Below are 20,194 nucleotides of genomic sequence, written 5' to 3'. Positions count from 1 at the left end.
CACCCACCAGTTATGAGGGGTTAAAAAGGATTTGATTACATCATCTGGATTCCAACCAAAGTGCAAGAGGAAACATAGCCTATATTGGTCTGGACATGTGAATTAGAACAAGAGAAACCTCTGTAATTCAGCCAGCTCTACCCTATAGGTATTACCCATGCTTTTAAAAAGTTATCCACATGTATTTGATAAAATTTTAAAGGTGACTGAATCATTAGGAAAGTGTTAATTCCACATTGAGCTCCAGTGCACATCTAGAGGCAGCTAGGTGGTGCAATCACTTGAACTCTGGGCCTGATGTTAGGAAAAGCCAAGTTCAAATTTAACTAGTTGGGTAACTCTGGGCAACTCACCTGCTAAATTGTCTGCCTCAGTTTCCTCCACTGCAAAATGCAGATAATACTAGCATGTACCTCCCCAGGTTGCTGTGAGGATCAAATGAGAAAATACTTGTAAAATGTTTAGCACTGTGCCTGGCACACAGCCTACTGTGGACTGGACTTACAAAAAATCTACTTACAGACAATTATTCCCTAAAGTTATATACCCCTACATACTGAGAGACAGCATCTCTATAAACATAAGGTAAAAATAACCTCTCACTTTCAGAAAGAAAACCCAATATCCTGCTCATTCTCCCATATCTTCATTTTCTTTAAAAATGCTTGTTTCCTGCTCCTTCCCCCCCCCTTTAGCTAGTTCTCATCTATAACATTACAGTACAGGTACTCACTGGCATATGATTGGGATCAATTTAAGACACATTTCTTCTGAGAATCAACATTCCTCTCCCAAGACAAACAAGTTTCTGACACTTTTAACAACCAAGAAGCATACTATTTCTGGCTGACAGAACGAGAGCCTGCGGACTCCATTTTTTAGCTAATGAAGGACTGGTTTTCCACTGACAACAGAAAAGACATTTAAGCCTAAAGATTGCTCTGTTGGCTTATTTTGAGATTATGATTCTCCCAAGGTCCCCCTGTGTCTTTTTCATGTGAACTCCAAGACAGCCATGCTGCTTCTCACCAAAAAAAAAAAAAATCTCTATAAAGAATATTCTTATATTTAACCAAGCAAGATAGATCTTTGAAAAAATGATCTTTTAACCCAGGATGAAGGTAACAAATCAAGGAGTCACATTATTTCCTTTCCATTTCCACCACATATTTATTTATTTACTCTAATTTAAACCCAGATCCTCCTGAAACTGTGATCTAGCTCCAAACAATGTTTATCTTCTCATAGGATGATATACTATCATTTGTAGGTAGTAAATACTCTCCTGAAAACACTCAAAATGATGTATATCTAAGGCTGGGTCTTTTCAAGATAAGACAACTTAGAAAAGCAACCTTCCCAACTGCCTTTAGGGTAAAGGAAGCAACAATTTAAGGTCTGTGAGGGCAGGGACCATTTCATATATTGACATGCCCCTTGCGTAGTGGTAGGCATGTTAAGGACTCAATAAATACTGGTTGACCTAAATTAGGGCAGTAGATAACATTTTGTTTATTTTATTACCCCTTGTCCCTCTGAAGAAAGGATAATGTGTTTGCTTTTTCAAAGACTGTACTTGTTGGTTTTCCATTTATATGTGCTTTGCTTTAAAGTACTAAATTTAAACTGCTTATAATAAACAGGAAGACCCACAAAAATCACATACTCAAAGATGGCAGTCTCTAATATTATGGATACAGCTATGATTTAGCTCCCAAAATGCAATGCCCAGTTTTTTCCACTAGACATAATTAATGTTCTGTTCCAGACACATATCCTGTGTGACATAGAGCCTTTGGGTCATCTGTACAGTGACCATATACTCCAAATTCTGTCCCAGTTTTAGGAAAAATAAATGTGTTTTAACAAGGCTTTACAAAAGGAATATCCTTTGTCAGATTGTATATCCTGATTTTTGGTTTCAAAAATATAGTTGCCATGTTCAAGCTACATATTGATTGCAAACTCTGAATTCAATTCTATGATTTAAAGAAAACATTCAAAATCTGAAAATAAGTCAGATAAAATAGGGAATGGTTACACATATTACAACAGATTTTTTTTCACAAAGATTCAGTTTAAAAAAATCCCTTTAAAAAGTAAACTCAGTGTATTTAAAGGGATTAGATTTATAAAAATTCTATTTTAACACAATTATTCCCTAAAGTTAGCTACCCCTATGCTTACAGACAGCATCTCCATGAACATAAGGTAAAAATAACTCCCCTCACTTTCAGACAGAAAAATCTAACATTCTCCTCATCTTCTATATCTTCTTTTCCTTTCTGCCCACAAATGCCTGCTAGATCTGACAATCACTTCTCAATAAACTGGGAACTGTATTTCAAATCATTTTCTTGTCAAAGAACCTAGTATCTTCACAAGAAAGCAGTTTTCTTCAAATATTAGTCAGTAAGATTTCACACATGCTTAACAAAAAAGTAATTTCTCTGAAGAAAATTATCTGGTAGCTGTAAAAATCATCTAAATCAAGGGAGTTGTTTTTTGGTTGTTTTTTTTTTTAAGGAAAGTTAGCCCAAAACATAGGGAGAAGAGGAAGGGACAGATCACTCCCTTAATCCCCTGCAAAAAAAAAAAATTCTAACAAATCAGGTCTGAAATTGTTCAAAGGAATTTTATAGCACACATGAGACTTGGAAAACTATTCCTAAAATGACTGAAAAAATTATACCACAAATCAGGATAAAGTCAGCTAATAACACCAACCACAACTATTGCATAAACAAGTTCTGTGGAGAAAGAGAAAGCCCTACTATTTTAATAAAACTTCAAAATTACCATCATTTCACTAATTTACAATGTTACTTGGAGCAACAAATGTCTGTAACTTGATAGGCTATAGATTATAATCCTTCCTATGCCATAAACCCAATGAGGATTAAAACAATTCAGCCAAGCACTTTTCCTTGCCTCTAAGAATGTGAAGGCAGAGAGAGAGAGAGAGAGAGAGAGAGAGAGAGAGAGAGAGAGAGAGAGAAGAGTGTTGTGATTTATACCAAACTTCTTTGTTTGCCTTTGGTAGAGGTCGAGCCCTGAGCAAATAAAAGTGCTTCCATGGTGGCAGTACTTGTTCCCAGGAAACGCAGTGCTACAGTACTTGACTGACCAGAGCCATGAAGCAATTCTTCTTCATAAAAACGGTAATGTCCCTTTCATGGTTTGAAGTTCTGATTAATCCTGGAAGCAGAAACCTCTTTCTGCAAGCACTGCCTCTCTTAGGCACTGCTGTAACCAATCTGCATTACTCTTTAAGAGCTTCCATTGTGACTTGTTTTCAGATAATGATGACTTCTCAAATTTTCATGCAACAATAAATGGTTAAATTATGCTACTGTTGGAGACACTAACTAAATCTGAAGAACCTTGGGCCAAAGTACAAGTGAAAAAAAAATGATCTCACTTTGATTTGTACTAAGCCTAAACTAACTCTGGAGTTATATGTGCTTTAACATAACCACTTGAAGAAAAGACAAATGAATCCTTTTATTCAGAGTTCCTTTCAAAGTTTTAAAAACAATTACCTCTGCTTTTAAATATTTTTCTAGTTATTAATTAGAAAATCGCTTTCATTATATTACTGTTAAAGAATGACCCTAGGCTACACTTTAAAAAACCTAGAATAAAAATTCACAAATAATGCAAATGTTCCCTAACAGATAATTTTTTAAAATTTCTTTGCTTTATGCAAGTATCTGAATTCACTCCCTTTAAGCATCTATGCTATCAATTAAACTTTGTATTGCTTAAACTAAAATAGTTAATATTTATTGGTTCAGTAGATTAATCATGTGTTCTATTTACTTAGTCACATGCACTATCTCCAAACTGTTTTTCTTCTTTCATTAGAATGAAAAAAAAAAAGCATGACAGAGTATTCAACAGTGTTCTTCCAGGGTTTCACCCCCTAAATCAGTGTGGTATTGTGGCCCACTCTCTCCATTGATGCCCACCCACTGAGCTGACTGCAAGCACTCTACAGAGAGCTAAGGGTACATTTTCATCTCTCTCCCACTCAGTCTCAATACCAAGACAAACAGAAGAAGACTTTCCCTCCCCTTATATATGGAAATACTTTATGTGATTGCAATTTGAACTGGTTTTGCAACCCATCAACATTCAATGGCCAAATTACAGCCTTCATTTTTAAAGGGAAATCAGATGAGTTACATTTAACATAGCACTATCTAACTCCTTCAGGACACAGAAACTTCTCATTCTTAAGACAAGTATTCTCTTGTAGAACAGCTACATCGCTACATACACAGATATACACTATATGTGTTCTCAGTACTTGGCAAGTGTTACAGGAGGAGCACAAAAGTCAGAGTCAAGAACAATACTCAAAGGCCAATAGATTTTATTTGGTTTTCTCAATTTATACACATTTACCACAGTCTGCAGTAGGCAGTAAGAGTCGAGGCCACCTTTCTGAGGTAGAATACAGTACTGAAAGACTCTGAATTTCAAGATGCAGTTAATAGCTAAACAATTCTAAGTGCTACACTGGTAAGGGCTAAAAATCATTGTAAAGTACAGTTAATGATGAAGACAGCAAAATCTGAATTGCACTTCAGTATTTTCTTTATTTTAATTGATGAAACCTTCTGTTTGGCATTTATATATCTTCATGTTTTTAGACTGATTTCACATTACTTGCCTTCACAGAACCGACAGCTATTCTTTCCCACACACGACCTTTCATCTCTATGCTGTTGCAGTTTCCCTCCCACCTGAAATACTCTCCCATCCCCACCTCTTGGAGTCTCTTGCTCCTTAAGGCTCAGTACAGGTGCCATCTCTTTAGCATTCCCTAGTTTATGGAATAATAGATTTAGAGCTGGAAGAAACTTGGAAGCCATCTAATTCAAGTTCCCAAGGTCATAGAAGGAATAAGTAAAAGTGACTAAAAACCAATTCTCTGTTAGTGCTCTTTCCTTACCTTATATTATGACTTTGGGCATATTTTGTATTTTATTTACCAGGGTATGTGATGTTCCCCTCTTTCCACCCCAAAAAACATAAGTCCTCACATTCTACATAGAGAACAGAATCTTTTTTTTTAGCAGAACAAAAAGAAACTCAAAAAAATTTAACATATGAGAACAATTCAAATATGTTAATACTTTTACATACTTTGGTTTGGGATTTGCAAAATTTGCATTATTTTTGTAAATTACAAAATACAAAAAACCTACAGATTACAATATAGTCATTTTAATATAATAAATGGCCACAGAGTATCTGATGATAAAAATTAATCTGAGCAGATAAACACTTATCACATCCAGAGATGATATTGAAAACTAAATCAGGAAGTCATTTAGCAGTTCATAAAGAAATAGGAAGTTGTTGACCAACTACTTGAAGAACCATTTCCTGCAAGGAAAACTGTAAGACAGCTGGTTGAGCAATATTTATTTTCAGAATAGTGGAAAGATTTGTGGGTTGTTGAGGTTTTGGGGTTTGGGGCTTTTTTTTTGTACCAATCCCACGTGTTAAACTCTAGAAAAGCATTTTGAGTTGTAAAGTAAATAACACCTGAGAAATGTGATTATCTATATTTCACAGATTTATCAGGTAAGGTGATAATACAAAACCCAGATAGATGTCACTACCTAGGACAACTTTTACTGCACCTCCACGACATGTTTTGTTAAAATAAGGTAGAAGCCTTGTTCCATGAAAACTCATGCCTTGAAACTCCCTCTAGATGTCTTTAGAAATAGGCTTTTCAACTTTACTGAAAATTATTTAATAGCTCTGTAGTATGAGGGCAGGAAGATGGAAGAGATGTTGAAGCCAGCTTGTCTATCTATGGTAGTATAACCCATATATCCAAAGCCAACTCCTTTGTCCATTAAACTAATTCTATCACTTACAATTAAGAGTTTAGCCAATTTATAGAAATATCTATACAGCAAGCTAAGATTCCTTTACATATTCTTAAGTTTCAGTTAATTACAATGTAGTTTTAATGCAAGCTAATCCAATGAAATTACATAAATAGAATTTATTGAAATGAATGTATTTTATGAATCTACCTTAAATTTACCACACTGACATACTAACAGTCTTCTTCAAATATCAAAGAAGGAAATGTATTCTTCATATAATTTTTGTTGGCATGGCTTCTAACACACCCAAAAGAGATTATGCTTTTTAAAAAATGGATAAATAAGCACAATCATTCAAAGGTATTTAGCTCTAGCATTCACTGAACCCTTCAAATTTTCAAGTTATTTTCTTTTCTTTGACAAGAAAAAATTCTAAATTATTCAGTATTCTAGCCTATAGTCTATAAATAACAGTACTTCACTAAGAAAAAAATTAATGGCCTAACTGGCTGTTGGAAAACCAAAATTCTAAAATAATTTTGAACTAAAATTCCTACCTTAGATTCTCCAAACCCAGATTGCCCTTGATGACAGATGACACCATTAAGTTACCTCTACCCATACAACTACTATTCAAAGATATCAAAAATATCAATTCATATCTCCCAGTGTATCCCAGTGAACTGTACCAGAGTTCAGAATTAAAAAGTTCAACATATAAATGCATCTTGCTTCCCAGCCTCTTTCAACACAATATATTATTCATAGAGTAAAGTGATGCCACCTAGGATATTATATAAACTTAAGAGCTGGAAGGAATCTTAAGAGATCATCTAGCTCAACTTCACTGCTAATGCAGGAATCTTTTCAACCACAGCCCAGATAAAGTGGTCATCCAATCTCTGTTTGGATACTTCCAGTGTCAAGGAACTCAGGGACTCACAAACCAAGATAAATTCCTTTAAAGGAAAAAACCCTGTACCAATTCTAAATGTTAAAAAGTTTCTTACACTGATTCATTATCTGTTTCCCTGTAATTACTATCTGTTGTTACTAGACTCTGCCCTTTAGAGTTATATAGAGTAAGTTTAATCTCTATGACACAAGGAGCCTCCAAATATCTGAAAACAGCTGTATATTCCTTCGAATCTGCTTTTCTCCAGGCTTTGCTATATTTCCCATTTCCTTGAGCACTTCTTATTCAAGGTGGCCTCTGGATCCCTTCATCTGGACATAAATGCCATAAATGACAGTTACCACCCCCACCCCCCCATCCCCCAACATAAAAGCAGTTGTCCAAAGTCCCTTTTGAAATGTGATCAGAAAATCTGAAAATTGAAAGTCAAAGAATATGATCTTTCTTCATGATAAAACAGCTTTTCTTTAAAGTAGTAAATATAACTAAAGTATCAAAAAAATTTAGCCGGTAGGTATTTCTAATACCCTAATAAAGATTTCTTCACAATGTCCACTTCAATCAGTTTGAGTCTAACACAGCAATATCAAGTCAGCTGTTCTGAATAAACGTCTAATGTCCTCAGAGTATTTATACAAAAGACTCAAAATAAGAGTTCACTCACTCTACCTTATGTAACAATAGATTGATTCCACCCATTGACAATATTATAGGATGCAAAAAGCTTACTAAGAGACTATTAATGTCATCCTTTAAGTGTGAACAGAGCTCCACACTTTTCCAACAGCACCAACCAAGGAAAGCAGAAAGAAGAAAGCAAACAGCCTATTAAGCTGTTTAAAATCTCCCCAGGTCAGCATGTGACCCAGCAGGGAGAGGTTCAAAAAGTACAGCCTTTATTTTTCTTCCTAACAACCTGGTTTGTTTCCACTCCTTTCCCCTTCAAGACCCATCCTTCACAGCTAGCCACTCTTTCAATCATTGACTTTGGATGTCTGCTAGAGAACAAGCAGTCTGGCTCATGCAGATGAGTTTGCCAGACTCGTGTGTACTTTCCAGTTTCAGGCCCTTTATTGTTCTTGTTGAAACCTGACCCTTTGAAATGGATACCAGGACACCAAGAAAAGGGAAAAAAAAGGGAAAAAAAACTTCTGGAGAAGAGGAAAGGAAACTGTAGAAACTCTCCAATTCATTCCCTCTGCTCTTCACCTGAATGATTATAAGAATAAGTTACCAAAAACCTTAAAAACTCATTTCACAAAAGGTCACTTAAGAGAGCAAGTGTGTATATTGTAAGACGCAAAACACCCCCCCAAAAAAACAAACCAAAAAAAACCTAGAGCAATATCAAAAAGTGAATACTAAAGTTCACCACAACAGTAAAATCAGTGCAATTCACGCAATTATCTGAAATAAAGAATAATTCTAGTGTTGGCTATAGTAATTTATGATTAGCAAGAGTTCATACTATAAACTAGCTTAATCACAACTTGAGTTATTTTTCATTATCTTATCAAGATCCAAGTAACTCTAACTTAAAAAGTATACTATAGGTTAAATTACATAAATTGTGATTTTTATAAAAATTACCATCACTAACTGCCTAAATATTATATACAGAAGACAGCAAGTTTCCTACAGAGAAACTTTAGTTTTTAATGTTCGGAGCTTGTAGAATATTTTGTATAAGATTTGATTCAATATATATATGGAAAAAAGTTAGATGTTACCTCTAACTTCAAAATCTGATATAATAAAAGCCTATTCAACACTGTGAAGTCCAACTGCATTTTTTACATTTTCTTAAAACACTTGAAGGCCACTTAACAACAACCTTGGTGGGCATTCATTTAAAAAAAGACAGGCCTCCTGATACATACGAAAGTTACCAACACTAAATTTTAAAGAAAACTACTACTCAAAAATAGATGATCAATATGAAGATTTCAACAAAAGTACATTATTAAACCCCCAAACTCAAAAAATATACAAAAATAACAAATGAAAATTAATAACTCTGAATATTCTTCATAATTCTTCTCTACTGACAACATTCACTCCCAAAAAGAAAAAATGTAAAGTGCTGTAACACCAATAAGACATACATTTAATGCCCTGACCATAACACTTGCCATTTGAAAATAATATGACATGCTTTCATATTTTTGTATGAGGTTAACAGGTTTGGTAAACAAAAGAGAAATATCAAAATTGTTACAAAAGAAAAAGTTACAAAAGGCTTTATAAACATAGGTCCATCAAGCTCTCAAAAAGCCATAAACCTAAAGAACTTTTTTTTTTATCATATCACAATAAAGAAAATGATCACGACATACAAGGCATCATTAAGAAGGATACTCAGGTAATTCCTAGTAAAGAACATATATATATATATATATATATATATACATATATATATATATATGTGTGTTGTGTGTGTGTGTGTATATGACTGTATAACAGAATATATTATACATGTACATACATAAACAAAATTTCATTTACATTTTAATTTCACAATTATTAGAGATGAAAAAAATATATAGTGCTTGCCTTCAAGGAACTTAAAATTTAGTAGGTGAGATAAGGCACAAGTAAATGATACAAGATATAATTCAGTAGGGTAAAAGAGAGCCAGATAAAGTGCTTATATGAAAACATGAAGAGTAAGCTTAATTCCATGGTACGGGAGAGAGTAAAGGTGGGAATTCGGAGGAGACTTAAGACAGTAAATGATACATAAGTGGAGAAGAAAAAGAAGAGATTTCAACAGGTAAATGTTGTAGAAATGTGTCCCATGTGATACATAAGTCTAAGGAGGTGATATGGTACTGGATGAGATAAGGGAATAATTCTACTTCTTGTTAAGCTGGACTATTAGGGAGTGAAGGAGAAGAGTGTGAAAGTAGACTAGAAAAAAAGGTTGGAGCCATTCAAGAGAAAGAAAACTGGGTATCTGAGTTCAAGTTGTAGTGACACTTACTAGCTTGGCTTGAGCATTACGATGTACTGAACCACTCTGGACCTCAGTTTCCTCATCTGCAAAATGGACATACTACGCAACTTAGACCATCTACCTCAGAGTGATTGTGAGAAAAGAGTTCTGTAAACCAAAACATCAGAGGCAAAAGATAAATCTCGGTTGAGCTGTTACTGTGGACACTCTTAAATGTTAAACTAAAGGGCCCTGTTCAAGATTTTGAACAGGGAAATGACAGTCAGGCCTGGTAACTATGTAAAGGATAGACTGAGGAGACACTGGGGGAAAAGGAACCAATTAAAAAGGCTAATAAAATACTCCAGGTAAGAAGTCATAAGTTCCTCAGCTAGGGTGGTAGCCATGGACATGAGAATAAAGAAAAGGAACAGAGAAAAGATGTATCACTGAGGTAGATTCAACAGGCCTTGGTAACTGATTAGACTAGGGTTAGACAAGGGTACTGTGAGAGAAATCAAACATAACTTCAAAGCTTCAAGCCTGGTAACTGGGTATAAATGGCAGTATCACAAACAGAAACAGGAAAGTTGATATAAAGAATAGCTTTTGAGGGTGACTTTGAATTTAGAGTATTGGTTATAGTTAAATACATAAAACTGGAGTCAGGGGAGAGCACATCCAGATGCTGAAATTTGGGAGTTTAATGTGATATATGAACCCATGAAATTGGATGATTTCATCAGGGAGAAAGAATGGGACAAAAAAAAGCCTTGAGAACTACCCAGACTCAAGGAGCAGGAAAAAGAAGAACTAGTTAAGGTGATTTAAAAAAAAAGGAAGGTCACAGATATAGGAAGAGAATCTGAAGAACAATGTGTTGTTGAAACTAAGGAAGGAAAAAGTGTCAGAGAAGACAGTAGTCAATAGAAACCACCTGTGTAGAAAGGTCAAGGATGAAGAAAAAAAGGCTACTGACTTTGGTAATTAAAAGATCATTAGTAATCTCCCTTGGAGAGAATAGATATGGAACAGAACAGAAGGGCAACATAATCAAATTATAGGGAGTTGAGGAATAAAAAGGTGATGCAGTGAAGTCAACAAGTATTTATTAAGCACCTATTTTGTGCCAGGAATTGGGGATATAAGGAAAGGCAAAAAAAAATGAGTCCCTGCTTTCAAAGAGCTGACAGATTCCTTGGGAGAGAAAATATGGAAAGAACTACATACAGACAAGATATTCATAGGGTAAAATGGAGATGATCTCAGAAAGAAGGCACTTAGATTAAAGAGGACTAGGGAAGGCTTCTTGTAGATGATTTTAGCTGGGACTTGAAAGAAGCCAGGGAAGCCAGTAGGTAGAGATGGGGAAGGCAAGAATTCCAGACATGAGGGACAGCCAGCCAGTGAAAACTCCTGCAATTGGGAGATGGAGTGTTCTGTATGAGGAACAGCAAAGAAGTCAATGTCACTGGACTTCGCAGTATTCGGTGGGGTCAGGAAGGGGAGTAAGCTGTAAGAAGACTGGAAAGGTAGGAAAAAGCTTAGTTTATGAAGGACTTTAAAAGTCAAAAGGAGGACTTTATATTGGATACTAAAAGTAAGATGGAGACACTGGAGTTTATTGAACGTAGTGTAGTGAGGATGTGCTTTAGGAAGATCAATTTGACAGCTTAGTGGAGGACGGACTGAAGTAGGAAGGGCTTGAGGCAAGGAGATCCAACCAGAAAGCTGTTGCAATAGTCCAGGCATGAAGTGATGAGGGCCTACACCATTGTGGTGGCAGTGTCAGAGGAGAATGGGTCATATATAAGAAATGTTAGTTAGGTAGAAATGACAGGACTTAGAAACAAGAGTGCCTGGGGGGGTTAAAGGGGAGAATATAAGGGGTGTGTGTGTGTGTGTGTGTGTGTGGTGTGTGTGTTGTGTGAGAGAGAGAGAGAGAGAGAGAGAGAGAGAGAGAGAGAGAGAGAGAGAGAGAGAGAGAGAGAGAGAGAAGAGTTGAGGACGATACCTCGGAGAGAAGATATGTTTGGTTTTGGAAATGTTGAGTTTAAGATGTCTATCACACATCCAGTTCAAAATGTCCAACTGGACACCATCCAGTTAAAGAATGGAGGTCAGGAGAGAAGTTAAGGCTGGACAAAGACATCTGAAAATTATCTGCATAGAGATGAAGTTCAATCCATGGGAGCTGATAAGGTCACCAAATGAAACAGTATTTTGAAGCAGCAAGAGCAGACTATTTTTTCCACAAGTTTAACTAAAGAAAAGGACAACATTTGAAGGGTCAGGCATAGTCAAGGGAAAGTTAAATGTCTTTGAAGTTTTATTTTTAAAAAAAACTGAAAATTCCTTACCTCTCCTATCCCTCAATTAATTGTACTTACTTTAAAAAGTATCTCTGGCCAGATGATGTTTTGGCCATCTCCCAGCCTGCTGGTAGAGGTACATCATCTGGGATCTCAAAAGAAGACTGTCGGAGGTGTTGACCAGTGGGTGCAGCTCCTGGGCCAGAGACTACTCCAGAGGGGCTAAGTGTCCCAGGCGAAACAGCTCCTAGTTGTAATGAGGCTGGAGAGGAATGGGCTCGGACATGCTGAGGAGTCAGGGCTCCTGCAGTCCCTGCATCAGTGCTAGCCTGCCAGAAGTTTAAAAAAAAATGCTTTCATTAGAATATTTTTATTCCACAGGATAATACTAGGAACATGTTATGATACTAAAGTAATGCTTAGTACTTGACACGGGCATAAGTAAATAACACCTATATTTATATAGTGCTTTACAGGTTTCAGGGCATTTTCACAAATATTCTCTTACTTGATGTCAATAACCCTTTTATGTCAATAAACATCTGCTTTTGTTTTTTTTAAACAAGGGAAGAAATTTCAGCTCAAATACGTTAACTGACTTGCCCAAGGTCACACAGCCAGTAAGTGAAACAGCTGAGACTAACAACCTAGGTTGTACTTTAAAAAACTGCAAAGTAAAGATGGAAGATTATTATGAAGATGTTGTATGTGATTTGATTTAAATCTATACTTTTATAAATATAAAGTTTCATTTCATCTAAAGCAGAACTTCACTTTTTTGTGCCATGGACGGTCAGTAAAACCTATGGACATCTTTTCAGAATGATGTTCATAAATGCGTAAAATGAAAAAGAAAGGTTCACAGAGTACAGGTTTAAAACCCCAGATGTAAAGGAATGGTGCCTTACAGGTATAAGGTCTCTTACAGCTCTAAATCTATGATACCATGATCTGGTCCCAATTACCTCATAACCTCACTTATAGATTTGAGGCTTCTTGCTATTCCTCAAACACAACACTGCATCTCTAGTCTCTATAATTTTCCTCTGGCTGTCCCTCAAGTCTGGAAAGTACTCTCTCTCTTTACCTCCAAATCCTAAAAGCCTTTGTTTCCTTCAAAACTCAGCTCAAGCACCACTTTCTATGTGAAGCCTTTCCCAGTCTCAGCTATTAGGCTCAGTTTTCCCCAACCCCAAAATACCCAGTATGTAATTATATATGCATGCATGCATACATGATAGATCTTCTATCACCTGACAGAGCTAGCTTGCAAAGTGCTTCACAAATATATTATTTGATTATTAGAACAATCCTGGGTGGTAGGCACTACTATTATTCCCATTGGGAGATGGAGTGTCAGCAAAGAAGTCAATGTCACTGGACTTCAAAGTATGTGGTGGGGTCAGCTTACAGATGAGGAAACTGAGTCTGAGAAAGATTAAGTGACTTGTCCATGATCACACAGTTTTATTAAAACAGGATTTTAACTTGGGTCATCCTGACACTAAATCCAGCACTCTTATCTATCCACGGTGCCACCTAGCTGACTCAAGAGAAGAGACCTCCATAAGCATTTTATTTTGTCATCTATATCATCCAGTACAGTTACTGCAAAATAGTAGGTGCTTAATAAATGCTTGTTTGACTGTTAAGGAAACAGAGATCCAGAGAGATTAAATGATTTGCCCCAGGTCAATCAAAATATTAGGTAACAGAGCCTAATTAGAATACAGCAGGTTCACCAATTCCACCTCAGTGCCTTTATGTACGCTAAATGCTACATATTATGAAGCTGTATTTTCTAGAAGGTTAATAAAATAAGTACAAAGCACAAAAGGTATTTAAGAACTTGATTCAAAAATCAGAAATAAGGTAATGAAGGCATTCTTTTCTTTCGGAAAACTCTATGGTACCAGTTGCTACTGAAGAAATCAGTATTCAAGTGATTTCTTTTTTAAATCAGCATTCCCTCCACCCCAAAACAAAGCAACACTACAGTGTAAGTATTTAGTTCCACATTATGAATAAATTCCAATCAATAAAGCATCACAATTAAAACAACTTTTAAACAATGCTAACATTGTTTCTGACAACAGAAAATTCATTAACAAGTAAAAAAAAATCCACACTTGAACCTGAATTTAAATTAAACAGTTATTACCACATCTCTGCACCTAAATAATGAGGGCATTACTTGACAGCTTGAGTCATAACCTTCCTGGACCTCAGTTTCCTCATCTGTAGAATGGGGGGTTGGAGTAGAGGTCCCTGAAGATCCCTTCCAGCTCTAAAAGTAAGATCCACAGGATGTTTAAAATGTTAATTTAGTTAGCATGGGAACATTGTACAGTTTGGAACTGATCAGAGATTACAGTCAGGTAAAAGTTATGAAAGATTACTCAGGGCCTGGAATTTCTTAAATTCCTATGGGCAATGAAAGGAAGAAATGGAAGAAATTAGAAGAATATGGCATATGCCTTAAATCAGAACTTGCCTTTGTATTTTAAGTCATGATTAGTGTGAACTCTTCTTGATATGTTAAAAGCAGCAAGACAAAGGAAAATTCAGGACACAGTTATTAGACCTTACTAAGGTCTAATTAATGATTTTGGATTATGAACTCGGTTGTAAAAGCCAATGCATCTAAAAACAAACTACCAGAAGTAATTACTGTAGTACTTAATTGGCTCTTACACATTGGTGTAGTATTTGGAGGATATACCATTTGCAGTCCCACTTATTTTTGATATATAGTTGTTATTGGATGAATCTGAAATGGGGAACCTATTTTGCAGTTTTTGTTGAACATTTTTAGCTGCCAGCGGGGTATTGCTAACGTGTGCATACATATACAATGAATCCACAGATGCATACCCAACCTCACTTTTCACAGCTTGCCTATTGAGGGATGTAGTTATTAACTACTTTTTCCTTATTCCTCTTTACCTGAACCCCCCAGTTGTCCAGAAGCTTAAGAGAGCTTTAGACTTTAAAAAGGCCAATATCTACTGCATACTTGTAGACTGTTTTAACTAATGTGAATGGGAAGTGAGGGTAGGAGAGAACTATTCTTTACATTAGTTACTCAAAGCCCAACTACTAGAGAGTATTTGGAAAACAAATTATATTTTAGACAAGATTCCTATACCAAGTTTTTGGGTAACAAGTTATTAAAAAAAAAAAGAAAATCTATATTTAGTATTTTTTTAAACCCACAGGAATTTAACATATAGCTGATTCTATAAGAAAACACCTCTGACCTTTTGGTTTTGAAAAATCTCCTAAACGATAAATAATGAAGTTGGATGAATATTTAAAAGCAGCCATGTTCACAACCCCAGTAAGAATTAAAAAGCAATGGCTATCCTAGAATTAGTCATCGCTTCCCAAACATTAACTTTTAATCATACTTGGACTTCGTATGAGTCAACCTGTATAGCATTATCAAAGGCAGCCTGCGTTTAAAAAAAATGTGAAAAGCAACTCCAATCCTTCACAAACAACAAAAAATGGCTCATTCAAAAGTATTTAATTGGAGAGTAAATTTCTAAAACTACTCAATGCGACTAACTTTTTAAAAGTGAAATGAAGTAACAATCTATGTCACAAAAGCGCTGGAGGGTGGCAGAACTAACTCCATAAACAACTCTCAGGAAAAGTCTCGGAAGTCTCTGATGTGGAAGTTGTGTTTCGTAGCTCTGAAAAGTGCTAAAACTGAGAAGGACGGAAATAAATGCTTTCCTGGGGGTGGGGGACCAGAGAGCAAGAGAGAAAGAGTAAGGAAACTAAATGGACTGGTTCAACCCCCACCCCCTAATCAACGTTGGAAAACAAGAGAACAATTATTTGACTCCCCAGGAGACTGATGTGGACTGAGAGGCCCTGAAGGAGATGGGGGCCCAGAGCTCAACTTCACAAACTAGGCTGCCGCTGGCAACTCACCCACACACAAAATGCCAGACTCCCCCCCCCTCCCCCTCCATCCAGCAGGGGAAGGAAGGAAGGAAGGTGCGGAGGGAGGGGAGGTGCTTGCATTGTGCAAGCCCACCAAGTAGCACAGAGCTCTCAGCAATTTTTTCTCCACCCCCCCTTCCTCCCTTCCCAGTTCCTTCTCCTCCCCTCCCCGCCCCCACAAACCTCCCCCAAACTCCTCCCGCCAACCTGAGAAAAAAGGGGGGAAAGGAAATTAAAAGGGGGACCTCCTCAAAGCCCCACAAATCTCTACAACCCCCAGGACAGTATGGAACCTGACGGGAACACCGGGGGCCGGGGGGGGGGAGGGGGGAGAAAAAAATCTCAGCCTAGAACAGCAGCAGCAGGGAGGGGCCGGAGAAGTGTGAAAGTCAGCGGAGAAGAGGCTTAACCACCCCCCCACCCCCACCCCCCACTGCCCGGTCCCGACAGTTCCAGTTTCCCCACTCACAAGTAGTCTCTTGTCCCACCCCCTTCTTCAGTGCCCTGAGAGCCCCCGGGACCAGCCCATCCCAGCCAGGCCAGAAGGGCCATGCTTCCAAGCCGCCCCCCCCCCAGGGCAGAGTCCCTGGGTCCCCCGAGTCCCGCGAAGGGGTGAGAAGGGATTCACAAACGCAGGTAGAGGGGAAGAAAAGTGTGAAGTTACCTGTCTGGAGTGCGATTTGGGCTCCGGGGGCTTAAAGAAGGAGTCAGGCAGCTTCCTGAGGCGCATGGGTACCGTCTGGGGCACATTGGCAGTCTTGGGGTTCATGACGGCGTTGAAGAGCGCCTCCAAGTCGGTCTCCGAGTCCCCCCGGACATGCACGATCTGATGCCCAGCTGGGGGCGGCGGCGGCGCAGCCTGAGAGCCCGGAGCCCCCGGAGGTGCCTGCTGCCCCGGGCCAGTCGGTGGTCCCTGACCCTGACCCTGGGGGGGCTGGGACGGAGCCTGCCCCTGGCCCTGGGAGGGCGCTTGCGGCGGCTGCTGGCCAGGATCCATGGCTCTACCACCCTGCGCTTCCCTCCCCCCCGGCACGCACCCCCTAACCCGGCGAGGGGAGGGCTCCGCCCGTCCGGGACAGCCCCGGACCCCGCAACTAAAAAGAACTAGGGAGGCAGAGAGGACCAGGGGCCCCGCAGGCGCAGGCGGCTAGGGTGGCCTCTTCTTTCTTCTCCTCCTCCTCCTTATCCTAGTCTCAGAGCTGGGGGTCCGCGGGGCAGTGCCGCATCCCCGGCAGCGACCCCTCCGCCCCCCTCTGGGGCCCCCGGACTGTTCTCCCGGAGCCGCTCCGGAGTTTCGGGAGTGGCTCAGCCCAGGACCTTAGCCACCAGAAAACTTTTCTCCCTGAACTCCCTCTACGAAATTCAGGCTTGTTCGTTCCCTTCTCCTCTTTCTCTTTTCCTTAGTTTCCTTCCTTCCTCCTTTCCTTCCTTCCTTTCTTTCTTTTCCCGGCGGCGGCTCTGCCCGACTGAGATCCAAACTCTCAGCAGGAACCAAAACTAAAGTTTTAGAGAACTGCCCTCCCGAGCCGGCCGCCGACTCCGCCTCCTCCTGCCTCTGCGCGCCCGCCCGCCCCGAATCCGCGCCCAGGAGAGGGAAGCGGGAGGGGAGGGGGAGGAGGGGGAGGAGAAAGAAAGAAAGAAAAAGAGAAAAAAAACTTTCCCCCGAAGTTCCTCCTTCCCAGCCACCTCCGGGACCTCCAAGTTCTCTCCCTGTTTCACGTGACCACCAAGCGACTGAGATCTCCCCCTCACTCTAATCCTCCCTGGTTGCTTAAAGGGACAGAAACTCTGGCCATTGCTTCTCTGTGCTGCTGCAGTGGAAGGCAGCACTTGGCGAAACTTTCGGCCAAGTCTGGTTTTAAGATACCCTTTCCCTCCTGGGATTAAGGTTACTCTCAACTACAGGACATCCTCGGGGCATTGTGCGGTCCATTCCCCCAGAGAAATCCGCTCCCGCTTCTCCCCCTTCACACACATAACCCTTCTTATTTGACTGTGTTCGCTTTGCTTTTGTAAAATCACTTAAGTTGGTAAGAGCCATAGCACTGCACTGATTCCGAGCCCTTCGTGTATTAAAAAGTTAATGCAGCAGCCTAGAGACTACGAAGCAATGATTGCTGCTAACTCATAAAACAGGCCAGGCTTGCACTAGGTAGTCCTTAAGGCATAGCTCCATATTTTGAATAAAGGACATTTATAAACAAAAATCTTGAATTTTCATATGTCCTCTGCCCTTCCCTCACTTGTGTCTATACACCTTCGAAAAGGAAGTTGTAGATTAAGAAAATTATCTGGATAATCTATTGAAGATGGAAAAAGAGCAGTTGAAGGGTGCCTGTCGCTTACTGAAGGTATTAGGTTCGCTTTGCTTATGGCCATTCGGTTTAACACAAAAATTCAGTTAAACAAGACTCAGTTAAAGCTGCTTTTTCTGAATAAATAAATAAATAAAAGCAGATTTTTCTTTATAATCAAGGGAATAGCCTCCACTTTTTAACTCTACCTGTGATATTGTTATAAAATGCCTTATTGTAAAAATCACTGCATAGCATTGTTATTGTAACCATTCCCCATGCAAATGAACTCATAATGTGGTTGTGGCATATCTGTGGGGAAACAATGTCTAGAAGTACTTTGAAGAAAAATGAGTATTTTTTAAAAATCTGTTTTCCAAAGATATAAGTGAGAAGCAGAGAATTGTAAGGTCATAGATTTAGAGCTCCCAGGACCTCAGGTCATCTAGGCCATTGTGCTCCTTTTATAGATGAATCAGGCAGTCAATCAACAAGCGTTCATTAAATATTTACCATAAGCCAAACACTGTGTTAAGATCTGAGGACACAAAGGCAACAAAACGAAGAACTCTCACATTCTCGTGGAGATAACATGTAAACAATTGTACAGACAAGATGTAGACAGAGTAAAGGAAAGGTAACAGGGTAGGTACTAGCAGAAGGGGGAGGGGGGAGGAAGGAGAGGAGAGATGGGAAAGGCTTTTTCCAGGAGGTGGAGTTTAAGCAGAGTCTTGAAAGAAACCAGGAGGCAAAGCATTCCAGAAAGGGAGGATAGCTAGAGAAAGGATAACAAGTCAGGTGAAGAACAGCCAGTGTCACTGGATCATAGCATACAGAGAGAATAAAATGAAAGAAAACTGAAAAGGTAGAAAGGGACCAGCTTATGAGGGCCTTTAAAAAACCAAGCAGAGGGCTTTCTGTTTGATCCGGGATATAACAGAGAAGCATTGGAGTTTTATTGAGGGGAGGGGATGACATAGTCTGATCTGCCCTTTTAAAAAGATACATTTGATATCTGAGAGGAAGATGGTTTGGAAGGAGGAGAGACATGCAACCAAGCGGTAGGCTATTGAAGTAGTCCAGGCTGAGGAAATGAGGGCCTGCTCCAGAGCAGCAGTGAGAGGGGAGAGAAGAGGACTATGAGAGATATATTGTGAAGACAGAAACAAGACTTGGGAACAGATTGGGACATGTGGGGTCCATGTGAGAAAGCAGCTGAAGATGTCACCAAGGTTGTGAGCTTAGGTGACTGGGAGGATGGGGTGGTTTAACAGTAATAGGGAAGTTTGAAACTGAGCCCCAGGAAGGTTAATTTACTCTGTGTGTGTGTGTGTGTGTGTGTGTGTGTGTGTGTGTGTGTGTGTGTCTGCGCGCTCTCGAGTGTGTTCGGGTCCTTGTGAGAGGTATGAGTATTTCCTGACAGGATTCAGTCCTTAGAGCATATTTTCTGTCTGTTTCTAATCCAGCCACTCGTGGAAGTTTGAGGATACTACTTGTTGCCATGAGTGACTGAGTAGCTGTGTGGTGATAGAAAGTCTTCTGACTGGCTTGATGACTCATGAGTGGTTGAGTCAGAAGTGAATGTGTGTACAAAAGGAGTAAGCTGTTGGGAGCTGCCTTGGAGGGGATGACAACAAGGTACATTCACCCACCTGGCCATGTGATAGTGAGTTCATGGCTTCTCTTTCTTTTGTTCCCCATCCCTAATCTTGTTGAATGTATATATCCTGAGACAGAATTGACCAGGGAACTTGGAAAGTTCAAAACCATCAGAAGCCCTGATGGCAACTGAAGTTGATGGCGATGTCCACCAGAGGTAATAACAATGGCTGATGACAGAGGAAGCGCCTGCAGATGGTTATGGAAAGACAGAAGTGTCAAGAAAAGCAACTTCAGGAATCATGCCCCATCAGGGGCAGAAAGAAACA

At 39.2% G+C, this 20,194-nt stretch overlaps 1 protein-coding gene across 12 annotated transcripts in view; it reads right to left on the bottom strand.

Annotated features, from left to right (window-relative positions):
- YAP1 (Yes1 associated transcriptional regulator) overlaps positions 1-17,644 on the bottom strand; it is a 153,218-nt gene extending 135,574 nt beyond the window's left edge. For 4 of the 12 annotated variants that reach the window (XM_020996117.2, XM_020996121.2, XM_020996127.2 and 1 more), the window contains exons 1-2: positions 16,637-17,643; positions 12,097-12,347 (exon numbers count right to left, since the gene is read on the bottom strand). In XM_020996117.2, the coding sequence (XP_020851776.1) occupies positions 12,097-12,347; positions 16,637-16,969 (584 nt within the window). In that variant the 5' untranslated portion in view covers positions 16,970-17,643. Of the gene's footprint in view, positions 1-12,096; positions 12,348-16,636 lie in introns of all 12 variants that reach the window. The other 8 variants (XM_020996119.2, XM_020996123.2, XM_020996118.2 and 5 more) reach the window with 4 other exon arrangements.
- Positions 17,645-20,194: the final 2,550 nt, after the last annotated feature.

This window comes from Phascolarctos cinereus, unplaced genomic scaffold (genome assembly GCF_003287225.1).
Source record: "Phascolarctos cinereus isolate Bilbo 61053 unplaced genomic scaffold, phaCin_HiC Scaffold_726;HRSCAF=1367, whole genome shotgun sequence".
Classification (NCBI taxonomy): Eukaryota; Metazoa; Chordata; class Mammalia; order Diprotodontia; family Phascolarctidae; genus Phascolarctos; species Phascolarctos cinereus.
The sequence above is the reverse complement of the archived record's forward strand: the minus strand, read 5'-3'. Positions and strand labels throughout refer to the sequence as shown.